Consider the following 26,481-nt stretch of genomic DNA (forward strand, 5'->3'; position numbering starts at 1 on the left):
ATTTAACCACAAATTAAAAAGTCTCTGATATCCAAAACTTTAGTTTTTTTCATTCATAAATTTGAAAACGTAAAAGAATAAAACAACTTTTAATGCTGGCGTTCATCTTATCTGATAGACATTGACCGGCGTACAGTTCAACAACCTTTGGAAAAAGAACATTCAGTGTCTAGCTGTTGTCATTTTCTATTATCCATTTGATCCAGGAGACGTAGTTGCGGACTTTGGTGTAGACTCCTGGGAAATAACGGTTGGCACAGCTGATGCCCCAGGACACGATCCCCTCGAAATACCCATTACAGATAAGAGGCCCGCCAGAGTCGCCCTGCAGCCAAACACAGCGCAGTGTCACCACAGATCACAGTGTTAAGCTGTTTGTTTTAGCAAAAATGTATTTGCTATGCACATTGTCCTCTCTTTCAGAGAGAAACCCATACTGCGCGGACTCACCTGGCAGGAGTCTTTGCCACCCAGCGGGGAGCCGGCGCACACCATGTTGTCTGTGATCCTGTAGTAGTAGTAGTATTGACACTGAGGGATGATCTGGACGTCCACAGAGCGCAGGACGGGGGACAGGTAATAACTGTAGACCTGAGTGACCCCCCAGCCGCTGACCGTGCAGATTGTGCCCGCTGGTATAGGAGCGAGTGAGGTTGGCATCATGGCTGGCTGAAGGTTGGCATTGAGCTCTGCGGGCTTCTCCAGCTGATGCACAGTTCCAAAAATGAATGAAAATTAAAATGTTACAAATTTCCAGATAGACCTAAAACCAATCAGAGTGCTGAAGGAGATGACGTTTGCCAAGCAGACAATCTGGGGTGCGTTTCCCAAAAGCATTGTTAGCCGACTATTAGGGTTGGGTATCGAGAATCGAGTATCGATTGGAATTGGGACTAACTTTTTGTTTTTCCTGGAATCGTTCAAAAATTAAAATTTCAATTCCTAGTTTCGATATTCACAGTCCGCCGAGCGGAAGAAGAAACTGCTGAACAACTCCAACGAAGAAGCGTCTACCGGAAGTGTTGGCATAACCACGCGAGTCGAACATGAGTACCTTACGTCGGCGATCCAAAGTGTGGCTTCACTTTTCTAAAAATTAACGAAATCTCGGCAAAATGCAAAATTTGTGACAAGTATTTGTGACAGAAGGAGTATTTCCTTCAGCAAGACCGTTGGTTAGCAAGGTTAGCTAAACTTTTTTTGACCCTGCCTCTTAAAAGAATCGAAATCGAGAATCGTTAGGAACCGGAATCGAAACAAGGAATCGGAATCAGAATCGTTCAAATTCAAACGATACCCAACCCTACCGACTATGGTCGCAAGTTCCGTCGTTATCAGCAAAGTTCAACGAATCGGTGTTTCCCGAAACAATCGTTCCAACGAACATTCGCAAACAGCATCGCAAAGTTGTGTGGTTTGAACGACAGCTCTCGACCTGTGGTTAGAAGCATCGTTTCTATATTGCAACATTTGGAGGTAATAAATCCTTATCTTGAGTAAAATAAGCAAGTTGACATTTAGTACAACCGGCGCCTTTTATTTAGAATACACACAAATGTAATTTACGTCTTTTAGTTTGTTAAAAGATTTGAAGTAACGTGTTTGAAGAGTGCGCATGTGCGAACGTGCTCTACTATGTAAGAACGAGCCAAATATTGAGTCTGGTAATAAAGCAGAACAACTGAGAACATTTAGAAATAGTCCACAGATGACATGTCTGTAATTTATATAAAACAAACCTAGCGTTAATTGGATCTTAAACAGTTTCATTAAAAGTAGTTATTACTCCACCACGTGCGAAACCAACGTGGTTGAACGATAACGGTACTTGCGACAGTGGGTTTCGGGAAACAGTCGTGACTAGCTAGTTGATTTCTCCAACGATGCATCAGTGAAGCAGTGAAGTACGTCGTTGTACGGGAAACGCACCCCTGATTAGCTACTTGCTCTACGTTTATTTAAAATTAACAGCAAAACAACTATAAGTGAGTGTGCTTTCCATTATATAAATCACACACAGTAAACAAAACCTTAACAAAAAAAAAACTTTGCAATGGGCTCTATACGGCGGTATTTCCTGTGAAGGTGTAAGGATGCTCGATAACTTCCGCCGATCGTAGAGTCCAATGCAATACCGAGAATTTATATTGAATTTTATACTCCATGGTTATACTAAAGAAACGTTAGTCACAAAAACAGATAAAACAGACACCCCTCGTTGTGTTTATGCTTCTTTTTAAAATTATATTTAATAAACATAACTATATATAAAATTACATCGTATGTACGTTTCGTTTCAAAGACGGGAGGACAGTACATTTTTGAAGACTCTGCCATAATCCCGTTTTCCTCGGTTTTCCTCCGCTTAAATCTCCACAAGCGGAAATGGACGAGCATCCTTACGTCAAATGCGGAACTTATGCTTGCATATAGCCCATTGGCACTAAGGGGCCTAAAGTGTGCCAAGAAAACGTCCCCCATAGCATTACACCACCACCACCAGCCTGCACAGTGGGAACAAGGCATGATGATCCATGATCTCATTCTGTTTACACCAAATTCTGACTCTACCAACAGAAATCGAGACTCATCAGACCAGGTGACATTTTTCCAGTCTTCAACTGTCCAGTTTTGGTGAGCTCTTGCAAATTGTCGCCTCTTTTTCCTATTTGTAGTGGAGATGAGTGGTACCCGGTGGGGTCTTCTGCTGTTGTAGCCCATCCGCCTCAAGGTTGTGTGTGTTGTGTCTTTGCTCCATACCTCGGTTGTAACGAGTGGTTATTTCAGTCAAAGTTGCTCTTCTATCAGCTTGAATCAGTCGGCCCATTCTCCTCTGACCTCTCGCATCAACAAGGCGTTTTGGCCCACAGGACTGACCCATACTGGATGTTTTTCCCTTTTCACTCCATTCTTTGTAAACCCTAGAAATGGTTGTGTGTGAAAATCCCAGTAACTGAGCAGATTGTGAAATACTCAGACACCAACAACCATGCCACGCTCAAAAATGCTTAAATCCCCTTTCTTTCCCATTCTGACATTCAGGCCGTTTCTCAATATGCCTTCTTGTCTGTACTTGTGTTCTTGTGGACTTGTAAAACGTCATCAGTCGCGGCCCAAGTACGGTCCCAATACACAAGTTTGCATTTAGGCAAGAACGGTTAAAAATCCCGGATGTGTTCTTGACACTCCCATTTTACCGAGGATGCATCGGTTGGTAACTTGTGTGAACTTGACGGCAGAAATATCCCATAATTCATTTCGGCATTCGCGGAAGGAGCGGGAAGCAGGCAGGTCAAAAGTTACCTGAATATTACCATAGACAGTAAAAGAATATTACCCGCGTTTTTCCCGCCGTTGGCTAGTGATGTACACAAACAAACAACAGAAGCAGAATTAAAATGAGACAGGTGTTGCTTTATTGTTGTGAATATACATTACTTTGTAGTGTATGTAGAGTAATTCCTTAGGCTCGGGCGATAAAGCCTGGCTGTATAATAATTATCGTTATGTTTGGGCACTGCAGACGGCGTCTGTGCGGGGGTAACGTTACTATCGCGCAATACCAGCAAGAACACCTCGTCTCAAACTATCAGCAGCGTTCTGTGTGCTCGTCACCTCGTGAGTTCGTTCTTCCAAGAACAACTAGCAAGAGCTTTCTTCCCAAGAACACAAGTCCGTTCTTTGCATGGTTTTGAGAAACGGATCAGGAGATTGTCTTGACCAGGACCACACCCCTAAATGCACTGAAGCAACTGCCATGTGATTGGTTGATTAGATAATTGAATTAACGAGAAATTGAACAGGTGTTCCTAATAATCCTTCAAGTGAGTGTGTATACATAGATATACATATCTGAATTTATAAACCCATTTATAACAACCCAAACCAATGACTATAGGATAAACAAACAGACCTATTAACATAGAACTTACTTTCAAGAGCATAATGTCACTATCAAATGTCCTGTAATTGTACATGTAATACACCAGGACTCTGGACACATTGAACATCTGCTCCAAGCCCTCTTTTTTGGAGAGGTCATGTTCACTCAAAACCACTTTGATTAAATAGCTCCTGCGAACAGATCAGACAGCAGAACCCAACAATATCGCATCAGTAAAGTTAGAGTGATGAGTTGTGTGGCATGTTAGTGTGTTTAGTTCCTTGTCAAGCTGAATTGTGATTGCAATACTCACGGTCTCCAGCAGTGGGCAGCAGTGACCACCCACTGCGGGTGTATGAGCGTTCCTCCGCAGTAATGATAGTTGTTGTACTGAACAGAGGCCTGGTACTTTATGGAATAGGGCTCAACCTCCTGTCCGCCAATGATTCTCTGCTGCAGTGAGCCTGTGAATGAGGAGAATAATGATAAAGTGAGACCTCATATGTGCTCGACAAACACTAAATGCCAGCGGCCTGTGCTCACCAACGTGTTTCAATAATGTATGCACAGAAAGCAACATCCTGTTACACATGCATTAGACGAGACCGCTGTGAGTTGCTCAGGGAATGCAGTGCATTACCGTGAAGCGTCAAGGTGATGAGGAGCAAGGGGTATTCAAGGCATTTCTTCATGTTGGAGGGGTCTAAAACAGAGGGTGTTTAGAGGTCGGAAAACAAATGGAGCACATTGGGGAAACCGCATCACGTTTTACATAATACATCACATATTGAATTACTGTCAAAGCATATGTCAAACAACAACAGGTTAGCCTGCTGGAAGTTGAAAGGAAGTCAAACGTAAAAGGTTTAGTTCAACTGGTTTAGCTGGTCCCTCAGCCAGGCCCAGGTGTGCTTTAGCTGGTTTATCTAAACTTTTTTTAATAATTAATTTAAAAAATCAAAGAGTAAACATTGTCATCAATCAATCATCATTTTAAAATCTCTTGAACCGTTAATACACTGTAAAAATTAATATGTTTTATCTAATCAATAGAATTGTGGCAACAGATTACAAGCAGTATTATTAATTAAATTTAACAAATTAGAATTGAGCAATAATTGATCAAATTAGTCCTTAAAAGTTAACAAAAATATCTCACTAACAGACAGACGTCAAAGATGAATTAAGAGCTCTTTATTTTATATTGCCAACATTGAAGACACCTGATGTTAACCAGCAGAATCACTGAAGGAGAAAACCGTCATTTTAAAACAAACCTAAAATAAACACCGATCACCACAATGGTGACTTAAATTTATGGGGTTTTTTTTTTTGGTTGCTGTTGTAAGTTTTACTCATTTTAAATGGTTAACTTTTATTCTCAATTCTAATTTGTTACATTTAATTAATAATATTGCTTGTAATCTGTTGCCACAATCGTTTTTGATTAGATAAAGCATACTCATTTTTACAGTGCATCATGTGTGATGTACACTTTTTGTAAGAATAGATGCATTAAATTGATCAAATGCGATAGACGTTTACAGTATAATGTTAAAAGATTTCTATTTCAAACAATTGCTGATCTTTCGAACTTTACATTTATCAAAGAATCCACGGTTTCCACAAAAATATGAAGCAGCACAACTGTTTTAACATTGATAATAATAACAATAAATGTTTGACAATAAATAACAATATAATAATAATAACAATAAAAATCATCATATTAAAATGATTTCTGAAGGATCATGTGACACTGAAGACTGGGGTAATGATGCTGGAAATTGACAGGAATGAATTACAATTGAAAAGCTATTAAAATTAAATTGTAATATTTCATGATTATTACTGTTTTTACTGTATTTTAACTAAATAAATGCAGCCTTGGTGAGCAATGGAGATTTCTTATGCAGAAAAGACTTTTTTTTAAATTATTATTCATACCAACCCCAAACGTTTGAATGGTATGGTAATATATGATGTTATACAGTATGTATGATATTTATGACATTTCCTAGCTAAACAGAAATGGACAGAAAAACTCACCCTGAGCATCGAAAACTCAATCCTGAGCAGCTAAATCCCACTAACTTCCTTCCGCACTGCCTAATGTGAATATTATCTTTGCTTTTATAGTGTAACCACATCTGTCCCTTAGGTTTTATGGTCTTATTTGTACTCAAACTATTCTCTAGAACAAAAACGATAACACGCAGGACCCAAAAGCTCTGTATCTATGATCGCCTCCTTTTGTTTGATGCTATCGTGTGTAAGACCTTGCCTTTGATTCAAATGCATTGTGCTACTCTCTAAGGGGAAATCATATATCTATAGACCCTCTTACTTGACAAAATGGTTTGTCAGAGAATAGAATATCAGGTGATGGCAAAATTGGGTGAAAATGGCAATAGGGTTGTGGTAAACAAAGCATCTGCGACTTGACTGTATAAATCCACATCTTCTCTCCCTCAGGGGAGAACTCCACCTAGAAGAATGAGTTTGCCATTCATCTGAAGTCCCTCCTTGGATGTAATGAACATGTATTCTGATAGTGCCTCATGGGATTTAATCAGACAAATAAATGTTGATTTCTCTCCTCACGCGGTTTAAAAATCAAACGAGATACCACCAAATATGAAATTCGTATTATTGGTGCTACATTCGCTTTTATTGTGTGTAACTGATATCGTGTTCAGCCAGAACATGTTATTGTTATTCTCGTTCCACTGAGATGGGTAGTTACAAAAGCATGGTGTGTATTTCTGAAACAAAATGCTTTTGTGAGGGACGCAGGGTTGGCAAATGCGTGCACTGCATCCTCAGACTGATCTCATGAAGTAGCGTGTGTATGAGACGCCAATTCGTATTTCCATTTTTGGCGTGCAATCAAGACGCATAATCGCCTTTCAGCGTGTTTATGAACGCCGTTGACTTAACGTTTTATAAATATATGACTTACCTCAACCCCGTCCCTAAACCTAACCGTCACTGGGGTTAATGGCATTTATGACTGTTCCCTTACCATCCTAGGTAAAAAAAAGATATGACTTACCTCAACCCCGTCCCTAAACCTAACCGTCACTGGGGTTAATGGCATTTATGACTGTTCCCTCACCATCCTAGGTAAAAAAAAGATATGACTTACCTCAACCCCATCCCTAAACCTAACCGTCACTGGGGTTAATGGCATTTATGACTGGAGATTTGACTGCGTGTTCAGACACGCGGAATGACGCGGACATTAATGGCGTAGACATATACGCATAGCACAAAATGCGTAGAGATAACACGCCACCTGACTCGAAAGTGGTGTATATGTTTACGCAAAAGTCATGATGTCATGTTGGCATCCTAAATAAAATCGGATGGACAACATTTGTCCCGAGAAAAATGGCGTTCGTCAGGTCCAGTTTTGTGTCCAGCCTCTCACAGGGATTTCGGATGCCCCAACGCCTGTGATGAGACGACTCAACGCCTGTGAAGAGACGACTCAACGCCTGCGATATGTTATGGCGCCGTTTGATTCATAAACAATATTTATATTTAATATTTATATTTAAACAATATGAATGTAAGCCAGAGGAGAACTGGCCCCCGACTGAGCCTGGGTTCTCCCAAGGTTTTTTCTCCATCCAATCTGATAGAGTTTGGTTCCTTGCCACTGTCGCCTTGCTTTTGGCTTGCTTTGGGCTTGCTCAGTTGGGGTTATTTAGTGTTTAGCAATGTTGTTGATCTGTGTTGTGCTACTTTCATGTTATCACTGTGAAGCTGCTTTGATACAATCTGTATTGTGAAAAGCGCTATATAAATAAATGTGACTTGACTTGACTTGACAACATGTTATGGAGTTGCTGGATGAGAGGACAAGGAGGTTTACGTTTAAGGTGTGGTCACATTAGCAACCATGTTGTCAATATAGTATAGTGATGTGTGAGGCGCAGCTTTAGGTAAATGTGAACCCTTTGCGAAATCTGCATGGGTATATCTTTCGCCCTCATGCAAAACTGACTGGATTTTTACAGAAAACGTGCAGAACAACAATAAATGTGATTGCACCTACTGAAATATAAGTTAACAGTTTTTGCAGTTTTGAGCTTCTTTTCTGTCAGTCTTTGTTCTGTTTTTGTTGCATTCTTTTGTTCTGTTCTTGTTTTTGGAAGTCCAGCATCCTGAAAACCATTGTTTTATCTTAAGTTTGTGAATAAACCTTAACTGCTGCAAATGGTTACGTGCACTATTTGCCGCAGTTATGCACACTTTATTTCTTTCACTCGAGCCTGACAAAAAGTCTGACCAGGTGCGTGAGCCATGTAGAAACAGTCTCCAGTGGATATATTGGTTGGAGTGGAGCCCTGTCCCTTTGACTACGGTGGATGTAAATGCATTGAACTCAGGACCCCTTATATCGTTTGAGGAGTATGAAGAGAGCACAATGCCTGTTTCATGGCCCAGCGCACTGTTACTGATGTCTTTGATGTTCTCACCTCCTCTGCCTGTTCTGAGTCGGCCTAGAGAGCCGTTCCTGAGAATTCAGCCTATTCCGAGTCGACCAAGCAAATCAGCTTAGGGTTATGGGATGGACAGGCCATGAAGTCTTTAATTAACCCCCCGTCCTCACTGCTTCTCGTCATCCCTTCGTCTCCTCCAATGATGTCTGTTCTGTGCTTTGTGGATCCGCCTTAGTCTGATAGTTCGCCAACTCGACCCTGGACCGTTGACCCGTTTGCTCCCCCAAGAACCTCCAAGCCTGTCACTCAAGCTCGGCCCATCGACCTGTCGACTTCACCATGACTCCTCGCGCCCTTGGCTCTACCGGTGACGTTCCTATGGCTCTGCTTTGGTCAGTTGTCGCTCTGCCATCACCAAGGACTTAAGGGCCTTCATCGTTGACTTGTCCTTCCTCCCGTTCGTCTTCGTTGGGCTCCTCCTTCCCTCCGGCTTCACCTCAGTCCTCCGGCACACTCCTGGGGCGGCAGTGGCTCAGTGGTTCATGTAGGTTGTCTACATACCGGAAGGTTGGTGGTTTAATCCCCGGTTCCACCTGACCAAGTGTCGTGGTGACCATGAGCAAGACACCTAACCCCAGCTGCTCCCGACGACCTAGCATGGCTGACACCTCCGTCAGTGTATAAATGGGTGAATGTGAGCCAAAATGTAAAGCACTTTGGTGGCCATTGGGTCTGTGAAAGCGCTATATAAATGCAGTCCATTTACCATTTACCTTCCATATCACTAGGTCTTCTGGGCTCTTCGCATATCTCCGAAGTCAGTCGCCATCCACCATCCATCAGTGTCTCCGTCGCCATAAGCCTCATCTCAGCTGGTCTTCCCCCTGGTCTGGCCTGACAAGTCTCCACCATGGCTCATCCCTCCCTCAACTCCACCCTGGACATTTGTCCCAGGATTCCTATTGTGGGTTCTGCCCTGGCTCCCCCTACCGTCGTCTCATCCCTGGCTTCCCCTACCGTCGTCTCATCCCTGGCCCCCCTACCGTCGTCTCATTCCTGGCTCCTCCTACCGTCATCTCATCCCTGGCCCCCCTACCGTCGTCTCATTCCTGGCTCCCCCTACCGTCGTCTCATCCCTGGCCCCCCTACCGTCGTCTCATTCCTGGCTCCTCCTACCGTCATCTCATCCCTGGCCCCCTACCGTCGTCTCATTCCTGGCTTCCTCTACCGTCGTCTCATCCCTGGCTCCTCCTACCGTCGTCTCATTCCTGGCTCCTCCTACCGTCGTCTCATTCCTGGCTCCCCCTACCGTCGTCTCATCCCTGGCCCCCTACCGTCGTCTCATTCCTGGCTTCCTCTACCGTCGTCTCATCCCTGGCTCCTCCTACCGTCGTCTCATTCCTGGCTCCCCCTACTGTCATCTCATTCCTGGCTTCCTCTACCGTCGTCTCATCCCTGGCTTCCCCTACCGTCGTCTCATCCCTGGCTTCCTCTACCGTCGTCTCATCCCTGGCTCCTCCTACCGTCGTCTCATCCCTGGCTTCCTCTACCGTCGTCTCATCCCTGGCTCCTCCTACCGTCGTCTCATTCCTGGCTTCCTCTACCGTCGTCTCATCCCTGGCTTCCTCTACCGTCGTCTCATCCCTGGCTCCTCCTACCGTCGTCTCATTCCTGGCTTCCTCTACCGTCGTCTCATCCCTGGCTTCCTCTACCGTCGTCTCATCCCTGGCTTCCCCTACCGTCGTCTCATCCCTGGCTTCCTCTACCGTCGTCTCATCCCTGGCTCCTCCTACCGTCGTCTCATTCCTGGCTCCCCCTACCGTCGTCTCATCCCTGGCTTCCCCTACCGTCGTCTCATCCCTGGCTTCCCCTACCGTCGTCTCATCCCTGGCTCCCCCTACCGTCGTCTCATTCCTGGCTTCCCCTACCGTCGTCTCATCCCTGGCTTCCCCTACCGTCGTCTCATCCCTGGCTTCCCCTACCGTCGTCTCATCCCTGGCTTCCCCTACCGTCGTATCATCCCTGGCTCCCCCTACCGTCGTCTCATCCCTGGCTCCTCCTGTTATCTTCTCTGCCCTGGATCCTGTGGTCATCCTTTGTGCCAGCTCTGCATCCCCCACCTAAGCCCCCTCCCTCCCTCCTCTGTAAATGATGTTTGTTCATTAAGCGCAAAGTTGACTTCTTGATTGGTGGGGTGGGGGTGTCAGGGTTATCTTTATCAGTGTTTAGGGTATGTTTACATGACAATGATCTGCTTAAAACTAAAAAAAATTCCTTTGAGTCTTCTGTGTACAGGCATTGTCAAAATGATCCCCATTCACACAGATCCACGAAAACAACAAAAATCCCTTTAATCTGCTACCAGGCCATTAGATGGCGATGAAACACTATAGACTGAACACGTAATAAGACGTCATCATCTTCAGAGATTCACGTTTTTGTTGTTTATACGGAGAGCATTAACTCCTATTGGGCACCCAAAACGCTGTTGTCGTGTAAACAAATTGCCAAACGTTTTACGTTTTTAGGGTTAGGGTTAGGGTTAGGTTTTACGTTGAAAATGGTGTTGTGTAAACAGCCCCTCAGTCAACTGTGACATATGCTGTATTTTTTTTTTACTTTTGTGCCTGTGTCCCTGTGAGGTGGTCCTCACTGCAGAACACGAAATTCAGGGGGAGGAGTTGGATCTAGATCCAACTCCTCCCACCTTACATATACGGTACCCAAACTTACCCATCTCCGCCCCCTGATCCCTAACTCCAATCCTACCCATCTCCACCCCTGATCCCTAACCCCACCCCTTAAATTTACCCATCTCCGCCCACTGATCCCTAACCCCACTCCAAATCCTACCCGTCTCCGCCCCCTGATCCCTAACCCACCCCTAAACTTACCCATCTCCACCCACTGATCCCTAACCCCACCCCTAATCCTACCCATCTCTGCCCACTGATCCCTAACCCCACCCCTAAACTTACCCATCTCCATCCCTGATCCCTAACCCCACTCCTAATCCTACCCATCTCCTCCCCCTGATCCCTAACCCCACCCCTAAACTTACCCATCTCCATCCCTGATCCCTAACCCCACTCCTAATCCTACCCATCTCCGCCCCCTGATCCCTAACCCCACCCCTAAACTTACCCATCTCCGCCCCCTGATCCCTAACCCCACCCCTAAACTTACCCATCTCCGCCCTCTGATCCTTGCTCCAACCAAAGGGACTTAAACACTTCCCAACTCGCAAATGCAAACTTCCCAAGAGGGTTTGAAAGCACTGAGACTTTAAGAGTGCAAGGATTTAAAACAGCAGATGACAAATTATAAGAGAATGTTATATTCCTTTGGTGTGGATGCTTATATTATTATAGCTATCTTTATAATTATCCAGGCCTTTAGAAGTTCGTATTTGAGACATATAGGATTGTTTTATATTATAATAGAAATTACATTAGCAACACATTAGCATTTTTAACAAGGGTCTGACTAATTATCACATGTCCATTACTCTCAAGAATAGATGAGAAGGTCAGAGAGGACATCGCTGCTGAAAGCCCAACTTGTTTCCTTGAATCAAACAATGTTTGATTCATAGTTCCCCATGAAAACTGAAATCAGAACTTGAGAAACCCGAGGAACAGTGTTGATGTGATTTCCTCACTCTCTGTGGAGGGGTTTGGTAGATATAGTGTAGCCGACAGTCAGTACTGCTTCACGTGCTCGCATTATCCATGGCCATGCTGCTCTTTCTGGTGCTGTTGAAATTCGTCCCAGCCAACTGTAAGTACTGAACACTATCAGGAGCTGACCATCTTTTTGCCTGCAGATTTAGCTTTCTAACAAGGAAATAAATTGACTCTTCCAGTATTTAAGCCTAACCTTTACTCAGTGTTTGGGTCAATAACATGATGTTAGTGTTTGTTTAGAATCGAATACACCTTTGATATGATAAGCAATAAGCATGTTTATATGCATTCTGATTTTAATACAGGGGCATTGAGTAAAAAAAATGCCAGGATTATAAAACTGTCATAATATCACAACAAAAAGGGCCTCACTAAACCATATCATTTTTGAAGGAAAAAAAGTAGTTTAGAATCATCTTTTTTCAATATTTCCTAAAAAAATGCTTCACTGCTTATTAATATTTTACATACTTTTGTAATAGTGGAGGATCACTGAAGACTGGAGTAATGATTACATTACATTTAACCTTTTTTTTTTTGAAAACGGTATAATTTTTCGAAATCTTTTATTTTTATCATGGACATTCTTATTAAAAATGAAATTACCCATTTGATACACTGTAAAAAATGAACGCGCTTTTTCTTATCAGTAAAATTGTAGCAACAGATTACAAGCAATATTATTAATTAAATTGTACAAATTAGAATTGAGTAATAATTAATCAAATTATTCCTTAAAAGTTTACACCAAAAAATAAACAAAAATATCTGAATAACAGACAGACATCAAAGATTTATTAAGAAATCTTTATTTTATATTGCCAACATTGAAAACACTTGATGTTAACAAGCAGAATCACTGAAGGAGAAAACCATAATTTTAAAACAAATACTGATCAGCATAATGGTGACTTAAATGTACGTTTTTTTTTTGTTTTTTTTAGTTTTACTCATTTTAAATGGTTAACTTTTAAGGAGTTAATTTGATTAATTATTACTCAATTCTAACGTGTTAAATTGAATTAATAATATTGCTTGTAATCTGTTGCCACAATTTTTTTGATTAGATAAAGCATATTCATTTTTAAACTGTAAGCATTGATCATGCACTGTATGAATCAATCAGATTGGCTATCATAAACCAACATTAGACAACATATCAATAATCAATAGCATATAGGCATTATATTCTTTTCGACTTTCAAGCCTTTCTTGAAAAGAACCTTTATTTAATAGAGATGCTCAGGGTGTCAAGCTTAATTTTGTCAGCTGTCAGTTTGAACTCAATGTAAATGAGATTAGGGTTTAATTTAATTGCCCTTTCACTGTCACCTTGAGTTCTGAGCTATTTGAAATCTTTGTTATATTGTTTTCCAGGTCTGGACTTTGTTCAGGGGCGCATCGTTGGCGGATATACCCCCTCGCCAAATTCAATCAAATACATAGTGTCGTTACAGAGCTCGAAAGGGCAGCACTTCTGTGGCGGATCTCTGGTCCACAAGTACTGGGTGCTTACAGCTGCCCATTGCAATATTGGGTGTGTGTTTTTTCACCTCTTCTTAAACAGATTCTCTGCCTGAACATGCTGTTTATGAGACTCACAGGGTGTGTAGCAGCAGAGGCCATGTGTGTGTGTCGAGTAATGCCGGACATGCGGTAACCTTGACCCGTCATCGCCGTGTGGTACTTAATGAATGCTGGCTTATCTGCCGCTTGGCATGGCTGAGCCTGCTAACAGGGACGAATACTGTCATTCAACTCATGTCCTCTACAAAGAGTATCAAGAAATCAGATACCAAGCATAAAGCTCCTTCTTTATATACAGTATTTACATTGTTTTGTAGTTAGAATGTCATTCAGAGGGTGGCGACTGTTTTTGTGCTTGTCTTTAAGGATGGATCGGATGATGCTGGTGGCTGGAGACTATACTCTGGGTGTTTATGAGGGGACAGAGCAGTACTCCAAGCCTCTATCTCTCATCCCGCACCCGCTGTACAACAGGAGCACCAATAATGCAGATATTATGCTCATAAAGGTACATGCGCTTTGGCTCTGGATTCAATACATCACTCAATAAAAAACTTTTGCTGATAATTTACTCACCCCCATGTCATCCAAGATGTCCATGTCTTTCTTTCTTCAGTCGAAAAGAAATTTTTCTCCTTATAATGGACTTCAATGGGAACCAAACGTTCAAGGTCCAAATGAGAGTTTCAGTGCAGCTTCAAACGGCTTTAAACGACACCAGACGATGAATAAGGGTCTTATCAAGCGAAACGATCACTCATTTAAAAAATAAATAAAAAAGTTTTAAGTTTTATAAGCACAAATGCTCGCCTTGCTCTGTTCTGTGATGCGTGTTCGTGACTCTCCTGTTCGAACTCGTTCATCAAAATGAACAAATCTTTTTTTAGAATCATTTTGTTCATTTCGTTCATTGAATTAACCAAATGACTCTAAAAAATATTTGTTCATTTTGATGAACGAGTTCGAACAGGAGAGTCACAAACGCTCGGCGAGCATTTGTGCTTATAAAACTTCAACTTTTTTATTTATTTTCGAAATGACTGATCATTTCACTTGATAAGACCCTTATTCATCGTCTGGTGTCGTTTAAAGCCCTTTGAACACTTTGCACTGAAACTCTCTTTTGGACCTTGAACTGTTTGGACCCCATTGAAGTCCATTATATGGAGAAAATCCTGGAATGTTTTCATCAAAAACCTTAATTTCTTTTCGACTGAAGAAAGAAAGACATGGACATCTTGGATGACATGGGGGCGAGTAAATTATCAGCAAAAGTTTTTTGTGAGTGTGTATGACTGAGAGAGTACAGTTCAAATCAATTAAATTTGCTTTGTAATGGACAATTTTTGCAACATGAGACTGTTATCAAACTGGATTGGATCACATTAAACAGACTAGGGGTGAATAACGACACTATTATCTGTTGTAGAGCTGCTTGTTGCTGAATTGAACTTATTTCATAATTGATGAACTGAATCAACGCTGAACTGACTTGAATAATGACTGAATAATGACACTATTGTCTGGAAGAGCTGCTTCACAGCAGAATTTGAATTTGTCTCATATTTAATGATGCTTACTTACAATATTAATTTGGTTATTTTCCTGTTTATTACGGTGAAGCTGCTTTGAAACAATATGAACTGTATGAAGCGCTATATAAATGAAGGTGACTTGACTTGAATTTGATTGGTCAATTATGGCAATTCTATATTACACTCAAAATATACATTTATACACTCAAAAGCAAAATATGCTGGGTTGTTTCAACCCAATTTTGGGTCAAATATGGACAAACCCAAATATTGGGTTAAATATGTAATAAAAAAATTTACATTTGTATGTGAAAGTTGAATTTGGTTTAAAATTTTAAATGACATTTTTAACCCAACATTTGGGTTTGTCCATATTTGACCCAAATTTGGGTTAACACAACCCAGCATTTTTGTGTATTTATATGCATGTATATATATATGAAGAGTTCAGATGTAAAAGCCTCTAAATGCCATTTGAAATTTTCTTCTAAAATGACTATTTTTATCAAGCTTGTATATTTAAGTTCAGTAATTTCACTTAAATGACAATTAATAGGTAATCTTAATTGCCATTTAAGTGAAATTACTGAACTTAAATATACAAGCTTGATAAAAATGGTCATTTTAGAAGAAAATTTCAAATGGCACTTAGAGGCTTTTGCATCTGAACTCTTCATATATATATATATTAAATAGAGACAGGCTACCATTGTCAGACCATAAAGATACAACATAGAGAAAAGTATTAAAAGGGAAAAATAAACACATTGAAATGTTTAAAAAATCTTGAGGTCCCATTTACCCTGTCTGAGTTACTTTCCCCCGACTGGACTTATTTCCATCATCCCTTACTTAATCAGATCTTCTTTAACCTGTTGGTCAATCAGTCAGAATCAAGTATTCAACAACAGTTCTGGTCCTTGAATGTGGTTAGGTGGCTTTCCACAAGTGCTCATTTGAGTCCAACAGTGCTGGAACAGTTTGTTTCAGTCCTGTCTGTGTTTGCGTGTTCAGTCACACTGTTTAAGGAGGCCATAAGTGGCGTCGCTGAGTCATCCACTGAGGTTAAGTGTGAAATTGCAGACTCTCTGAGGGCTTATTTAAAGTAACTAAATGTGACCATTGAAATTTGTAGTATGAATGAGATACGGACGTACTTCAACTGTCATGTGATCTGCTAGCATTTTATGAACATTGTGAATTCATACCTATAGCCTACTTCTTTTTTCACATATTGATTTCCACCTACTTTTAGTTGGGAAGTATGCGATTAGAATGACGGTGTGTGACACAACTGATGCTGTGAGGTCACATAACAGTGACAACATGAAGAATCCAATGCAGCCAGATCTCATAGAACATACTTTTTTAACGATCGTGTAGTACTTATTCATCAGTAACTTCTCAGAGAGTACACAATGTCTTTAACATCGGCATGAAACGTAAGTTGTGCTTGTCATTTGTGCTATCTTCCCTATTGTGACTTATGTCGGATTGAAACAGCTTCTCGAACAAGAACAAATGTAGGGCGGGACTTGATTTTGCCTGTGGGAAATTGATTGGATGGTTGTGGTTTGCTATTGGCCAAGCTCATGTGAGTGACAGGTTGCCCCGCCCTCACACCAGTAAACACATCAGAGAAGTAAGAGGGAGGGGAGGTTACAAGGCACATGAATAAAAAAAACCAACAATGATATGCACGGATTAATCATATATATATTCCGTTTAAAAAATAAAAATCAGTTTTGATTCCATCTTGATTTTAAGAAACGTTAAGGGTCATTGAATCATTCATTTAAAGTCCCCCTGTAGTCTATTATTTTATCCCTTAAAACTCATCTGTGATCACCAAAATTACATATTTACATTTTTTTTTTCTTGGAAAAAAAAGTTTCTTAAAGGGATACTCCACTTTTTTTGGAAATAGGCTCAGTTTACAACTCCCCCACTGTTGAGTTAAACTGTTGAGTTTTACCGTTATTGAATCCATTCAGCCGATCTCCGGTTCTGCCGGTACCACTTTTAGCATAGCTTAGCATACATCATTAAAGTGGACCAGACCATTAGCATTTCTCAAAAAAAAAAAAAATGACCACAGAGTTTTGATATTTTTCCAATTTAAAACTTGACTCTTCTGTAGTTACATCGTGCTCTAAGACCAGTGTTGGGAGTAACGCATTACAAAAGTAATACATTACAGTAACATATTACTTTTTGCTGTAACGCAGTAGTGTAAGGCATTACTAATCAATTTTCAGTAATATTTTACTCGTTACATGTTCAGTGAGGCTTGTATTACAGTTGTATTGTCTGCTTTTACTTCTTAAAGGCAACAGACTATGTGAAAGTTTTAAAGCAGTCTTTTAGTGCCAGTTCAGAGCGGTCGCGTCTGTAACATTGTTTTTTCCTCATAAATGCGAACACGAACACGAAAACTAAAATAAAAAGAATATTTTAAGTTCTATGGAGACTGGAGAGCCAACCCTTCCTCATCCGATTTGCGCAGTGTAATTCACAGAATTACAAAAAATATATTTTGCCTCCTATTTTTTTGTCACGCATGAATGTGTCTTTTCCCTAATATTAAAAATAAAACATAGACTGATATTTGTCTAATGTCTGGAGTCCTTTAAGGAAGTAGCCTATTTTCAATACATGTATTTTCTGAGAATTTTTATTTCAAGTTTTGACTGCAAATGTCATGTCCATAATACTGGACTTCCCCAATTTTAAATAATTTATCCTCAACTAGTTTTGTGGTGTAGGTCTACGTATTTTATAATGTTAACTTCAAATAATACTAATAGCCTAATTTAAGGATAAGGCAGCATTGGATCTGGACGGTAAGGAGAATAACGCTGGAGTTGGAAGAGGTGTGTCGCGATTCTGTAGGTTCGTGGATCTGAGTCGTGTGGCGAATCGCGATTTCGGTTTCATATTGCATATCGTTACAGCCCAAAAGTTAAGTTCTACTTAGTTATTTTGGTGAAAGTAACTCAAAATTAATACATGAGTAATGTAACGCATTGCAATTCTGGGACAGTAATATTGGAAGGTAATGAATTAATTTTAAATAACAGTAACAAGTAATACCTAATGTATTACAGTTTGGAAGTAACTTGCACAACACTGTCTAAGACCGACGGAAAATGTAAAGTTGTGATTTTCTTGGCTGATCTGACTAAACTCTCATTCCTGCGTAATAATCACGACACTTTCGCGTGCGAAACCAACGTGGTTGAACGATACTTTGCGACAGTGGGTTTCGGGAAACAGTCGTGACTAGCTAGTTGATTTTTCCAACGATGCATCATCGTACTCTGGTAGTGAATCAGCAAACTGCGTCGTTGTACGGGAAACGCACCCCAGAATGGCTGTGATTTTTGGCTTTGCGTTCAGTGTGACCAGACACACTTGCTGACGCTGAGGACACGGTGTTATGCTTTGTAATAAATCAGTTTGATGACGATGTATGCTTTTACACAACCCCTGATTTACATTTACATTTATTCATTTAGCTGACGCTTTTATCCAATTGCTATATATATCAGAGGTCGCACGCCTCTGGAGCAACTAGGGGTTAAGTGTCTTGCTCAGGTACACATTGGTGTCTCACAGCGGATTCGAACCCGGGTCTCTCACACCAAAGGCATGTGTCTGATCCACCTGATCTGTATATCTGTCTCTGGATGCTGGTTCTTTCAGCTCAGCGCACCTATCGAGCTGAACAGGTACGTGTCGCTCGCCCCACTCCCCAAGCAGAACACAGGGCTGCTGGCGGGCCGGATGTGCCGGGTCTCTGGATGGGGCTCCACGAGTCACGGCGGGGGACTAAACCCTCTCACCCTGCGGACGGTCAAGCTCCCCATCGTCTCCACCTCCAAGTGCAACAGCAGCGACTCCTTCGGCGGAAACATCACGGCGAGCATGATCTGCGCGGGCTCCAGGGCGGGAGGAAAAGATGCATGTAAGGTACTGTGATAACCAGCAGCTCACATGCTTCATTATCCACGATTCAAGGCTTCACTGGGATGTTGGGCTTCTGATGTTCCAGGGGGACTCCGGAGGGCCGCTGGTGTGTGATGGACGGGTCTACGGCCTGGTCTCTTGGGGAAACGGCTGTGGGGATCCAAGGTTTCCAGGGGTGTACACGGCGGTGTCCCGCTTCCGCAGGTGGATTGACCAGACCATATACAGCCCGTACTCACGATGCATTAAGTCAGTTGGTCTTTTCAGCAGGGAAGACTAACCTTCTGTGTGTTTCTATTCATGCAACGTGCAAAACTACGCTCTTTAACTATAGGCACCTTTATCCTTGCGGACTTTTTTGGAAAATAAAGTCTCCTAAAACCTGCATTTCAAAATGTTTTTTTTTAATTATTATTATTTGGTGCACCAGGCGCCTTAGTGAGCCGAAGAGTCTTCTTCCTACAAAAAAAATCTTACCAACCCCAAACTTTTAAATGGTAGCATAAAGTTGAAAAGTACTAATAAATGAAAGCAAATTAAAGGGGTGATGAACTGAGAAATCAAATTTTCCTTGAGCTTTTGACATCTAAGAGGTCATCATATTATAAGAATATCCTGTGAGTTTCAGAACTGAAAACGTCCTTGTTAGTCCAATAAAAGCTTTTATTGACACCAGACTCTAAAAACGACTCGTTTTTAAAAGTGGGGAACTATGACGACAAAGAGGATAAAACACCATCCCCACAGAAGATGATCAACGCCTACTTCACCACGGCAGGTTTAGCCCCGCCCACCGATTCGCGCATTACACAAGTATCATACATGTACATGCTTACCTCGTGATGACAAACTGGATCGCTACCGAGCAATACAGAATATTGTGCAGTGCCTGGTTGTGCAAGACAGTCGCTGCATAAGCTTCCTCTGGATTCCAATAGGACTGCATGGATAACATTTATTTTTAATGACGTTCCAGCTGATGAGGTAAAACATCGTCGTCTGTTCGCTTCATTTCACTGAGGATTGTTTTGTCAACAAGACTGGATTTGCAGACCGATTAAAGTCCCCGTGAAATCAAAATTGAACCTATTCACTTTGTTAGCGCATATTACTAGTCTTGTGGTGAACAATTAATCCGTGCAAGTGAATATATATTAAAAAAAAATGTTTTACCTTAGTAATCTTTAATCAAAATCTGAAAAGTTACTTCCGGTCTGGAACGGTTTCTTTTTCTGATGACGTAGGCTTCACAGTTTGGGTGGGGAAACGCTTAACCACTCCCCTCAAACCGTTAGTTTGCTATGAGCGAGAGATGGAGAGGAGGAGCGCTAGAACCTGCCCACGTCACTGCACTGGAGAAAAATCGTTTGCAACTTCCGGTTCACGGGGACTTTAAGAGTAAAGGTGCTGTGCCGTCTATATTGGATCTGACAGGAATATTGTGCAACACACCTCTGGGTTGAACATACAATGGGCGAATCCGGTTGCCATTTGACAACATTGGACGTTTTCCCCCACATACACCGACGGGTGAGTGAAACTCATTATAATATGCAAAACTGTTACTTCCAAGTCTTCAGTGCGACACGCCCATAAAAACCGACTGTTTTTTAGGTAGGCTCACAACCAGGGCACAAAATAGCCTATTACTTGTTCATTTTTATGTTTTTGAATGCAAAAACCAAGCGAACGTTATAAGTTGACCTCAGACAACAATATAATAACATTTAAAAAGCCAGTTCATGACCCCTTTAATGTAAATCTAATGTGAAGACCTCTTGAAACTACAATATGCTTACAAAGTGAAGTAGTGTGATGTTGGATCCCTTTCCTATCATCATTTGGGATAATTACAAAAATATCATTTTAATATCAGTTAGTACCTCTTTAAAATGCTCATTTGCTTGGGAATAATTCCAAAGGATATTAAATGCCGTTTGTTTAGCTCAAATGATGTGAACGGGAAGCTATAAAAGGATTTGACGTTGTACTGTACATGTAACAAAGGATGTTTGCACATTTAATAGGAATGGGTGTGTCCGAGTTCCTCTTCTCTGGAGGTGGCATTAGTTCCAGGAGCTTTTGGTTTCACTGCACACGACACCACATGTAAGATGATCGCTGCATGACAGGCCCCATGTGAACCACACAGTCATTCACGCCACTTTATGTGTGGATGAATACTCACTTTCTCATAATAATACCTTTTATGTATCCGGGGCATCGTTCATTACATAATTAAAAATAATAGGTAACGTGGAGCGTAAAGGGTTAAACCAACCAACAATAAGGTGAAGAATGGGAAGAAAGAGGTTTGAGAGATGCTAACATGTTCGGAATAATCTGATGAATTTCTGAAGAGTGTTTCATGGGAAATAAAGTGCACACACGCTTAAAAGAAAGGGCTGTCAAACGATTAACCTTTTAAGGTTCTATATAGAATTAGGGCTGTCAAACGATTAATAATAAAAGTTTGTGTTTACATAATATATATGTGGGTGCGCTGTGTATAATTATTATATATATATAAATACACACACATGCTTGAATGTATTTAAGAAATATTTTCATGTAAATACTGTATATAGATTTATATATAATTTATATTTCATGTAAATATAAATATTTTATATATAAATAATATTTTTTAAATAAAATATGCATGTATGTATGTGTGTGTATTATACATATATACAAAATAATTATACTCAGGGCACCCACATATATTATGTAAACACAAACTTTTATTTTGGATGCGAATAATCGTGATTAATTATTTCCCAGTTCTATATAGAACCTTAAAAGGTTCTATCAGCGCTACATATTTGGAACCCCTAAAAGGTTCTATACAGAAGCCTTTTTAATGGTTCAATAATTTCTTTGTAACCAGGAAAAGTTTTATGTGGAACCTTTTGGGTTCATTCATTATCATTTGTTTTGTCTTTTCCGGATTAAATATTTCATATTATTGACAAACATCAAGACCCTAAAATGTATTTATTCAAGATATGAAATTCAAGATATGGGGGTTAGAAAATGTCTATATTTATATCATTTTATGTAGTTAATCAATATCACACGAAGAGTGCCGTTTCAGTTTTTCTCCTCCAAAAATCAGCATGATTAAAATGTGATATTAAGTTATTACAGTTTAATAAACAATAATTTAATTACAACTACAAAATATTGCAGAATTATGTAATATATGAATGAATAATATATTGTGCCAAATGTGTTCTTTCTTGTCATTATAGAACCTTTTTAGCATAAAAGGTTCTTTGGATTTGAGTAAAGAACCCTATGAACCATTTTTTCTTAGAGTGTACAGCATGTTCCCACAGCACAAGCATTGTGAATAAATATGACACTGAAAAATGAGCAAATATTAAAGAATAAGGAGTAATTTTGTATGCCAGGCTCCGTTTACAAAAATATTTAGCATGTGCAGAACTTGTGACTGACGTGATACTTACTGTATATGACCTTTTCTTATAAGTTGACCAGTATTCATTTTGTTATGTGAAATATACCATAACATATTTTGGGTACGTATATGGCTGCAATGTTGTGGTTGTTGTTGTTTTTCTTTTTTTTCTTTTTTGGTTATTGAGGTTTACACCAGTAACACTTCCTTCCAAGCGTTCACTTTAGACATTCTGCGGACTATATGCAACTCCATGTCCATTATTATCCTTATAATCATAAACTGTCTGCCTAACATATGCTGACACTTTTTGAGTATCATCAACACACATTTTACTAAGTAACTTTGCAACTAATGCTCTGAGAGTAGTTGCAAACTTATATTTATCGAATATTACAGTCTATATTAAAAATTATTTATGTGTAAACATCTTTATTTTATTTTATTCATGTACACTCGTAAACTTTAATCGAAATAACTTCCCCTCCTTCTCTGATGATGTGTTTACTGGCACGAGGGCGGGGCTATAACCTGTCACTCACATGAGATCCACCAATAGCAAACCAAAAAATGGACAAAATCAAGCCCCGCCAACATTTGTTCTTCATTTCACTCGGATACGTCACAATAGTGAAGAAAAGACTAGCCCAACTTCTGATTCATACCAACTTTGAAAGGGAATATGAAATGCAGCCAGTATCGTTTGATATTGACATCAGAGACTGCGATTCCAGTCACACTCAGTTGAGAATCACAGCTGTAGTCCATCAACACGTCATTTCAAAGCCCGTCTTCTTCATGTTTCCTCTCAATATTGAACTGTCTGAAGCCTCAGTGTTCAAATGACATCTCTGGAAAGAAATAGGCTGTTTTTAGCAAACCAAGACGACGCACCAACTGAACTGTGTTCACCATTTCAGCCATTCGGATCAGACAGAACTGAACAAAATGGCCTCTCGTTCATTCACAGATGGGAGGAAGCAGTGCATCTCGCTTCTGTGCTGGATGGATATGTCAATGTCTGCAGCTCAGGCCTGGAAAGGTTGTGACTATGCCCAGTGCAGAAGATTATGCTCTCCGAATCTTGGACAGAGCAACAAACCCCCTCAGCTCATATCCAGATTTTGCCAGTACGACTTCAGCATCATTCCAGTGTCTGATATTACAGAATGAAAACCTATGCACAGAAGGGGAGAGGGGGGCATCACATACTGCTTTCTCTGGTGATTTGCAGGCGTGTTTTAATATCATATTCTGTGTTTGCTCAAGCTTTGACTGGAAAACACGTAATAAGGATGAAATCACCAAGTAAAGAACATTTCGGCTCTTTCTACAACTAAGATATGAAGTCTTACAAAATGTAAATGGCATTTAGATAGATAGATAGATAGATAGATAGATAGATAGATAGATAGATAGATAGATAGATAGATAGATAGATAGATAGATAGATAGATAGATAGATAGATAGATAGATAGATAGATAGATAGATAGATACAGATAGACAGACAGACAGAGAAACGGACAGAGAAATGGACGGACAGACAGAAAGAGAAACAGACAGACAAACGGACAGATAGATAGATAGATAGATAGATAGACAGACAGACAAACGGATAGATAGATAGTTAGACAGACAGACAGAGAAACAGACAGACAGACAAACGGATAGATAGATAGATAGATAGATAGATAGATAGATAGATAGATAGATAGATAGATAGATAGATAGATAGATAGATAGATAGATAGATAGATAGACAGACAGAGAAACGGACAGACAAACAGACGGACGGACGGACAGATAGACAGACAGACAGACAGACGGTTCTTGACTTTATTCAGAGGGAGATTTTTTTGTTTGTTTGTTTGTTTGTTTTTTGTCCAGGATATATTATGTTTTTGTTTTAGCAATTTCATCATTCTGTTCAATACTATTCTTCAAAATGGAAAACTATTACAGTCAGTATGGCTTAACCAACATCCATCATGCCCATGATCCATGAAGCATAAAACACAGGCCTATATGTGGCAACATTTTGAAGACATTTTACTTAAGAAACATATGTCTGAAACCTTAAAGATTTTTTATTTTTATTTGGTGAGAGTTATTTGAATGTTAACTTTTTTACTGTCATCACAGCAGCAATTTTGTAAAGAATTATATAAACGTTTTCCCAAAATACTATATGAAATCAAAGGTTATGCGTTTAATATGTTGCCAATGTGCTTTGAACTAGAATCTTCTCGGATATATATTTATTTGCAAGTGACAAGTGGAAGCATCTTGTTCCATGGACAAATAGCTTGGAAATTTCCCAGAGTGAATATTGGAGATAGCTGTAATGAAAGAGCTGGAGAGGAAGCCCGCGCCTCAGTGACGTTCATTCTCCATCAGGGATCTTTGTTTTGCATCGCTTCCCGATTTGCATTTGTTTCTCAGGTTTTCCATACGACGCTCCAGCCGCCGAAAAGCCCCGCGCGCGCAAAGGCGCATTCCAGCGTTGGGGAATTTGGAATAGTTGAAGCGGGCGCGAGCAGAAACAAGGAAATCACACGCGTCCCAGACAACCGCTCGCGGAGGAGACACGTGCCATAGAGGTAAACAGCGGAAAGATTCGCTCGACAAAATTCACCTCGCGCGATCGATTCAGCCGAACACACAGTAGCCACGGTCAGCTCATACAGCATGTCGGATGTATTACCGTATAACGAGGACAAAATGACTCATTATGGCAACGACGGGGACGAGGAACACCTTTCCTTCACCTGCCGCCTCCAAGACACCAACAACTTTTTCGGTGGCAACCAGAATAAACGACCACCAAAGCTCGGACAGATCGGGAGAAGCAAAAGAGGTAACTAACGCATGTTTATTTGCCTACACAAACATATGATGCGAGATGCCACGACACGATCAAGTGTCAAATGCGTGCCGTGATATGCTCTGATACATTGCGCCATTTCTGTTGTGTTAAAATTCATGGCAACATGGGATCTCAGTGCATAGCGTGAGACAATAGCTGATCTGCGAGTCTGTCTCTCATCATCAACCCGTGTGTCTCTGTTTTCACTGACAGTCATTGAAGAAGAAAACGATGGCCAAGCACTGGACAAGAGCACAGAGAAATCGTCGTCGGCGTGAACGGACCCAAAGACTCATAACCTCTCTGATGTGTATATCCAAAGACATTGTGAAGAGGACATCTCTCCCATCTGGCGACATTCTCCTTTCCCCAACTCCATTGTCCAGGGTTCACAGTGTGACGGACTGAAGCGGCGGTCCGGAAGAATGGCTTGAAGGAATACTGTGTTTTTTCCAAACTATACTCCGAGATATGTGCAATGACAGGGTTCGGTCTCATTAAAGAGACGGGGCTCTACTTTTATTTCTTTTCTTTTTTTATTGTTATTATTATAATGAAGCAATTTGATAGACTGAGCAGACGGTACCATTAACATCAAACCAGTATCTTCCCGCTTAACCCAGTAGCCTACTGGTGGTGTTAATGGTATACTAGCAATGTCCACCTTTTCTTCCACAGTGGACCTCCAAAGAGGTTTCACTATGTATGTAAAAAAAACAAAAAAACAAAGCTATTTATTAAATCTTTGGATACATATTTTGCAGTGTTGAAGGTTGAGCAAACGTTTTATATAGTAGACCGATGACGAGAAGAAGTGTGGATAAATGTTTTGTATGTAGCTTAACTGTGATTCTCGTGATCTGCTTCGTTTCATTTTATTCGTTCGATGTTCGGATTCGATCTGGAATGTCAGTTTAAAGACGCTAACCTTATAATCTTAAAGTGTATTTACTGTAGATGTGCCAAAATATCCTGAGAGAAACATATATTTCTGTGCTTTCTTCACGGGTATGTTAATATTGGGTGGTCATGTTTACAGGGCTCTTTCATACTTGTGATGTATTCTAGTCATGCATGACGAACCTCGAGACCTTAAGAACGTCTTCTTGAATATAACCTATTTATCTCACAGAACATT

General features: G+C 40.5%; 3 protein-coding genes across 5 annotated transcripts; 2 read left to right on the plus strand and 1 right to left on the minus strand.

Moving 5' to 3' along the window:
* Nucleotides 1–73: 73 nt before the first annotated feature.
* On the minus strand, nt 74–4,804 carry LOC120473420 (trypsin-3). Its single transcript, XM_039663279.2, has 5 exons — nt 4,524–4,804; nt 4,197–4,347; nt 3,933–4,074; nt 451–705; nt 74–325 (listed from the first exon to the last, which is right to left on the minus strand). Exons 1-5 carry the CDS (start codon nt 4,573–4,575, stop codon nt 170–172), a joined length of 756 nt encoding a protein of 251 aa, XP_039519213.1. The 5' UTR covers nt 4,576–4,804; the 3' UTR covers nt 74–169.
* Nucleotides 438–19,726, plus strand: LOC120473431 (trypsin-3). 3 transcript variants are annotated; one of them, XM_089125192.1, is made up of 6 exons: nt 440–576; nt 2,578–2,634; nt 13,398–13,557; nt 13,914–14,055; nt 18,788–19,054; nt 19,137–19,726. In XM_089125192.1, the coding sequence occupies exons 4-6, from the start codon at nt 13,915–13,917 to the stop codon at nt 19,329–19,331; spliced, it is 603 nt and encodes a 200-aa protein (XP_088981318.1). In that variant the 5' UTR covers nt 440–576; nt 2,578–2,634; nt 13,398–13,557; nt 13,914; the 3' UTR covers nt 19,332–19,726. The 3 variants fall into 3 exon arrangements, with proteins under 3 accessions (XP_088981317.1, XP_088981316.1, XP_088981318.1); XM_089125191.1 differs by lacking the exon at nt 2,578–2,634 and having other exon boundaries at nt 438–576; XM_089125190.1 differs by lacking the exons at nt 2,578–2,634; nt 13,398–13,557 and having other exon boundaries at nt 439–576.
* A 5,293-nt stretch (nt 19,727–25,019) lies between these two features.
* Nucleotides 25,020–25,752, plus strand: camk2n1a (calcium/calmodulin dependent protein kinase II inhibitor 1a). The gene is made up of 2 exons (XM_039663285.2): nt 25,020–25,334; nt 25,557–25,752. The coding sequence occupies exons 1-2, from the start codon at nt 25,166–25,168 to the stop codon at nt 25,619–25,621; spliced, it is 234 nt and encodes a 77-aa protein (XP_039519219.1). The 5' UTR covers nt 25,020–25,165; the 3' UTR covers nt 25,622–25,752.
* The last annotated feature ends 729 nt before the right edge of the window (nt 25,753–26,481 follow it).

The sequence above is a fragment of the Pimephales promelas genome, chromosome 21 (assembly GCF_988280905.1).
Source record: "Pimephales promelas chromosome 21, fPimPro1.hap1.1, whole genome shotgun sequence".
In the NCBI taxonomy this organism is placed as follows: domain Eukaryota; kingdom Metazoa; phylum Chordata; class Actinopteri; order Cypriniformes; family Leuciscidae; genus Pimephales; species Pimephales promelas.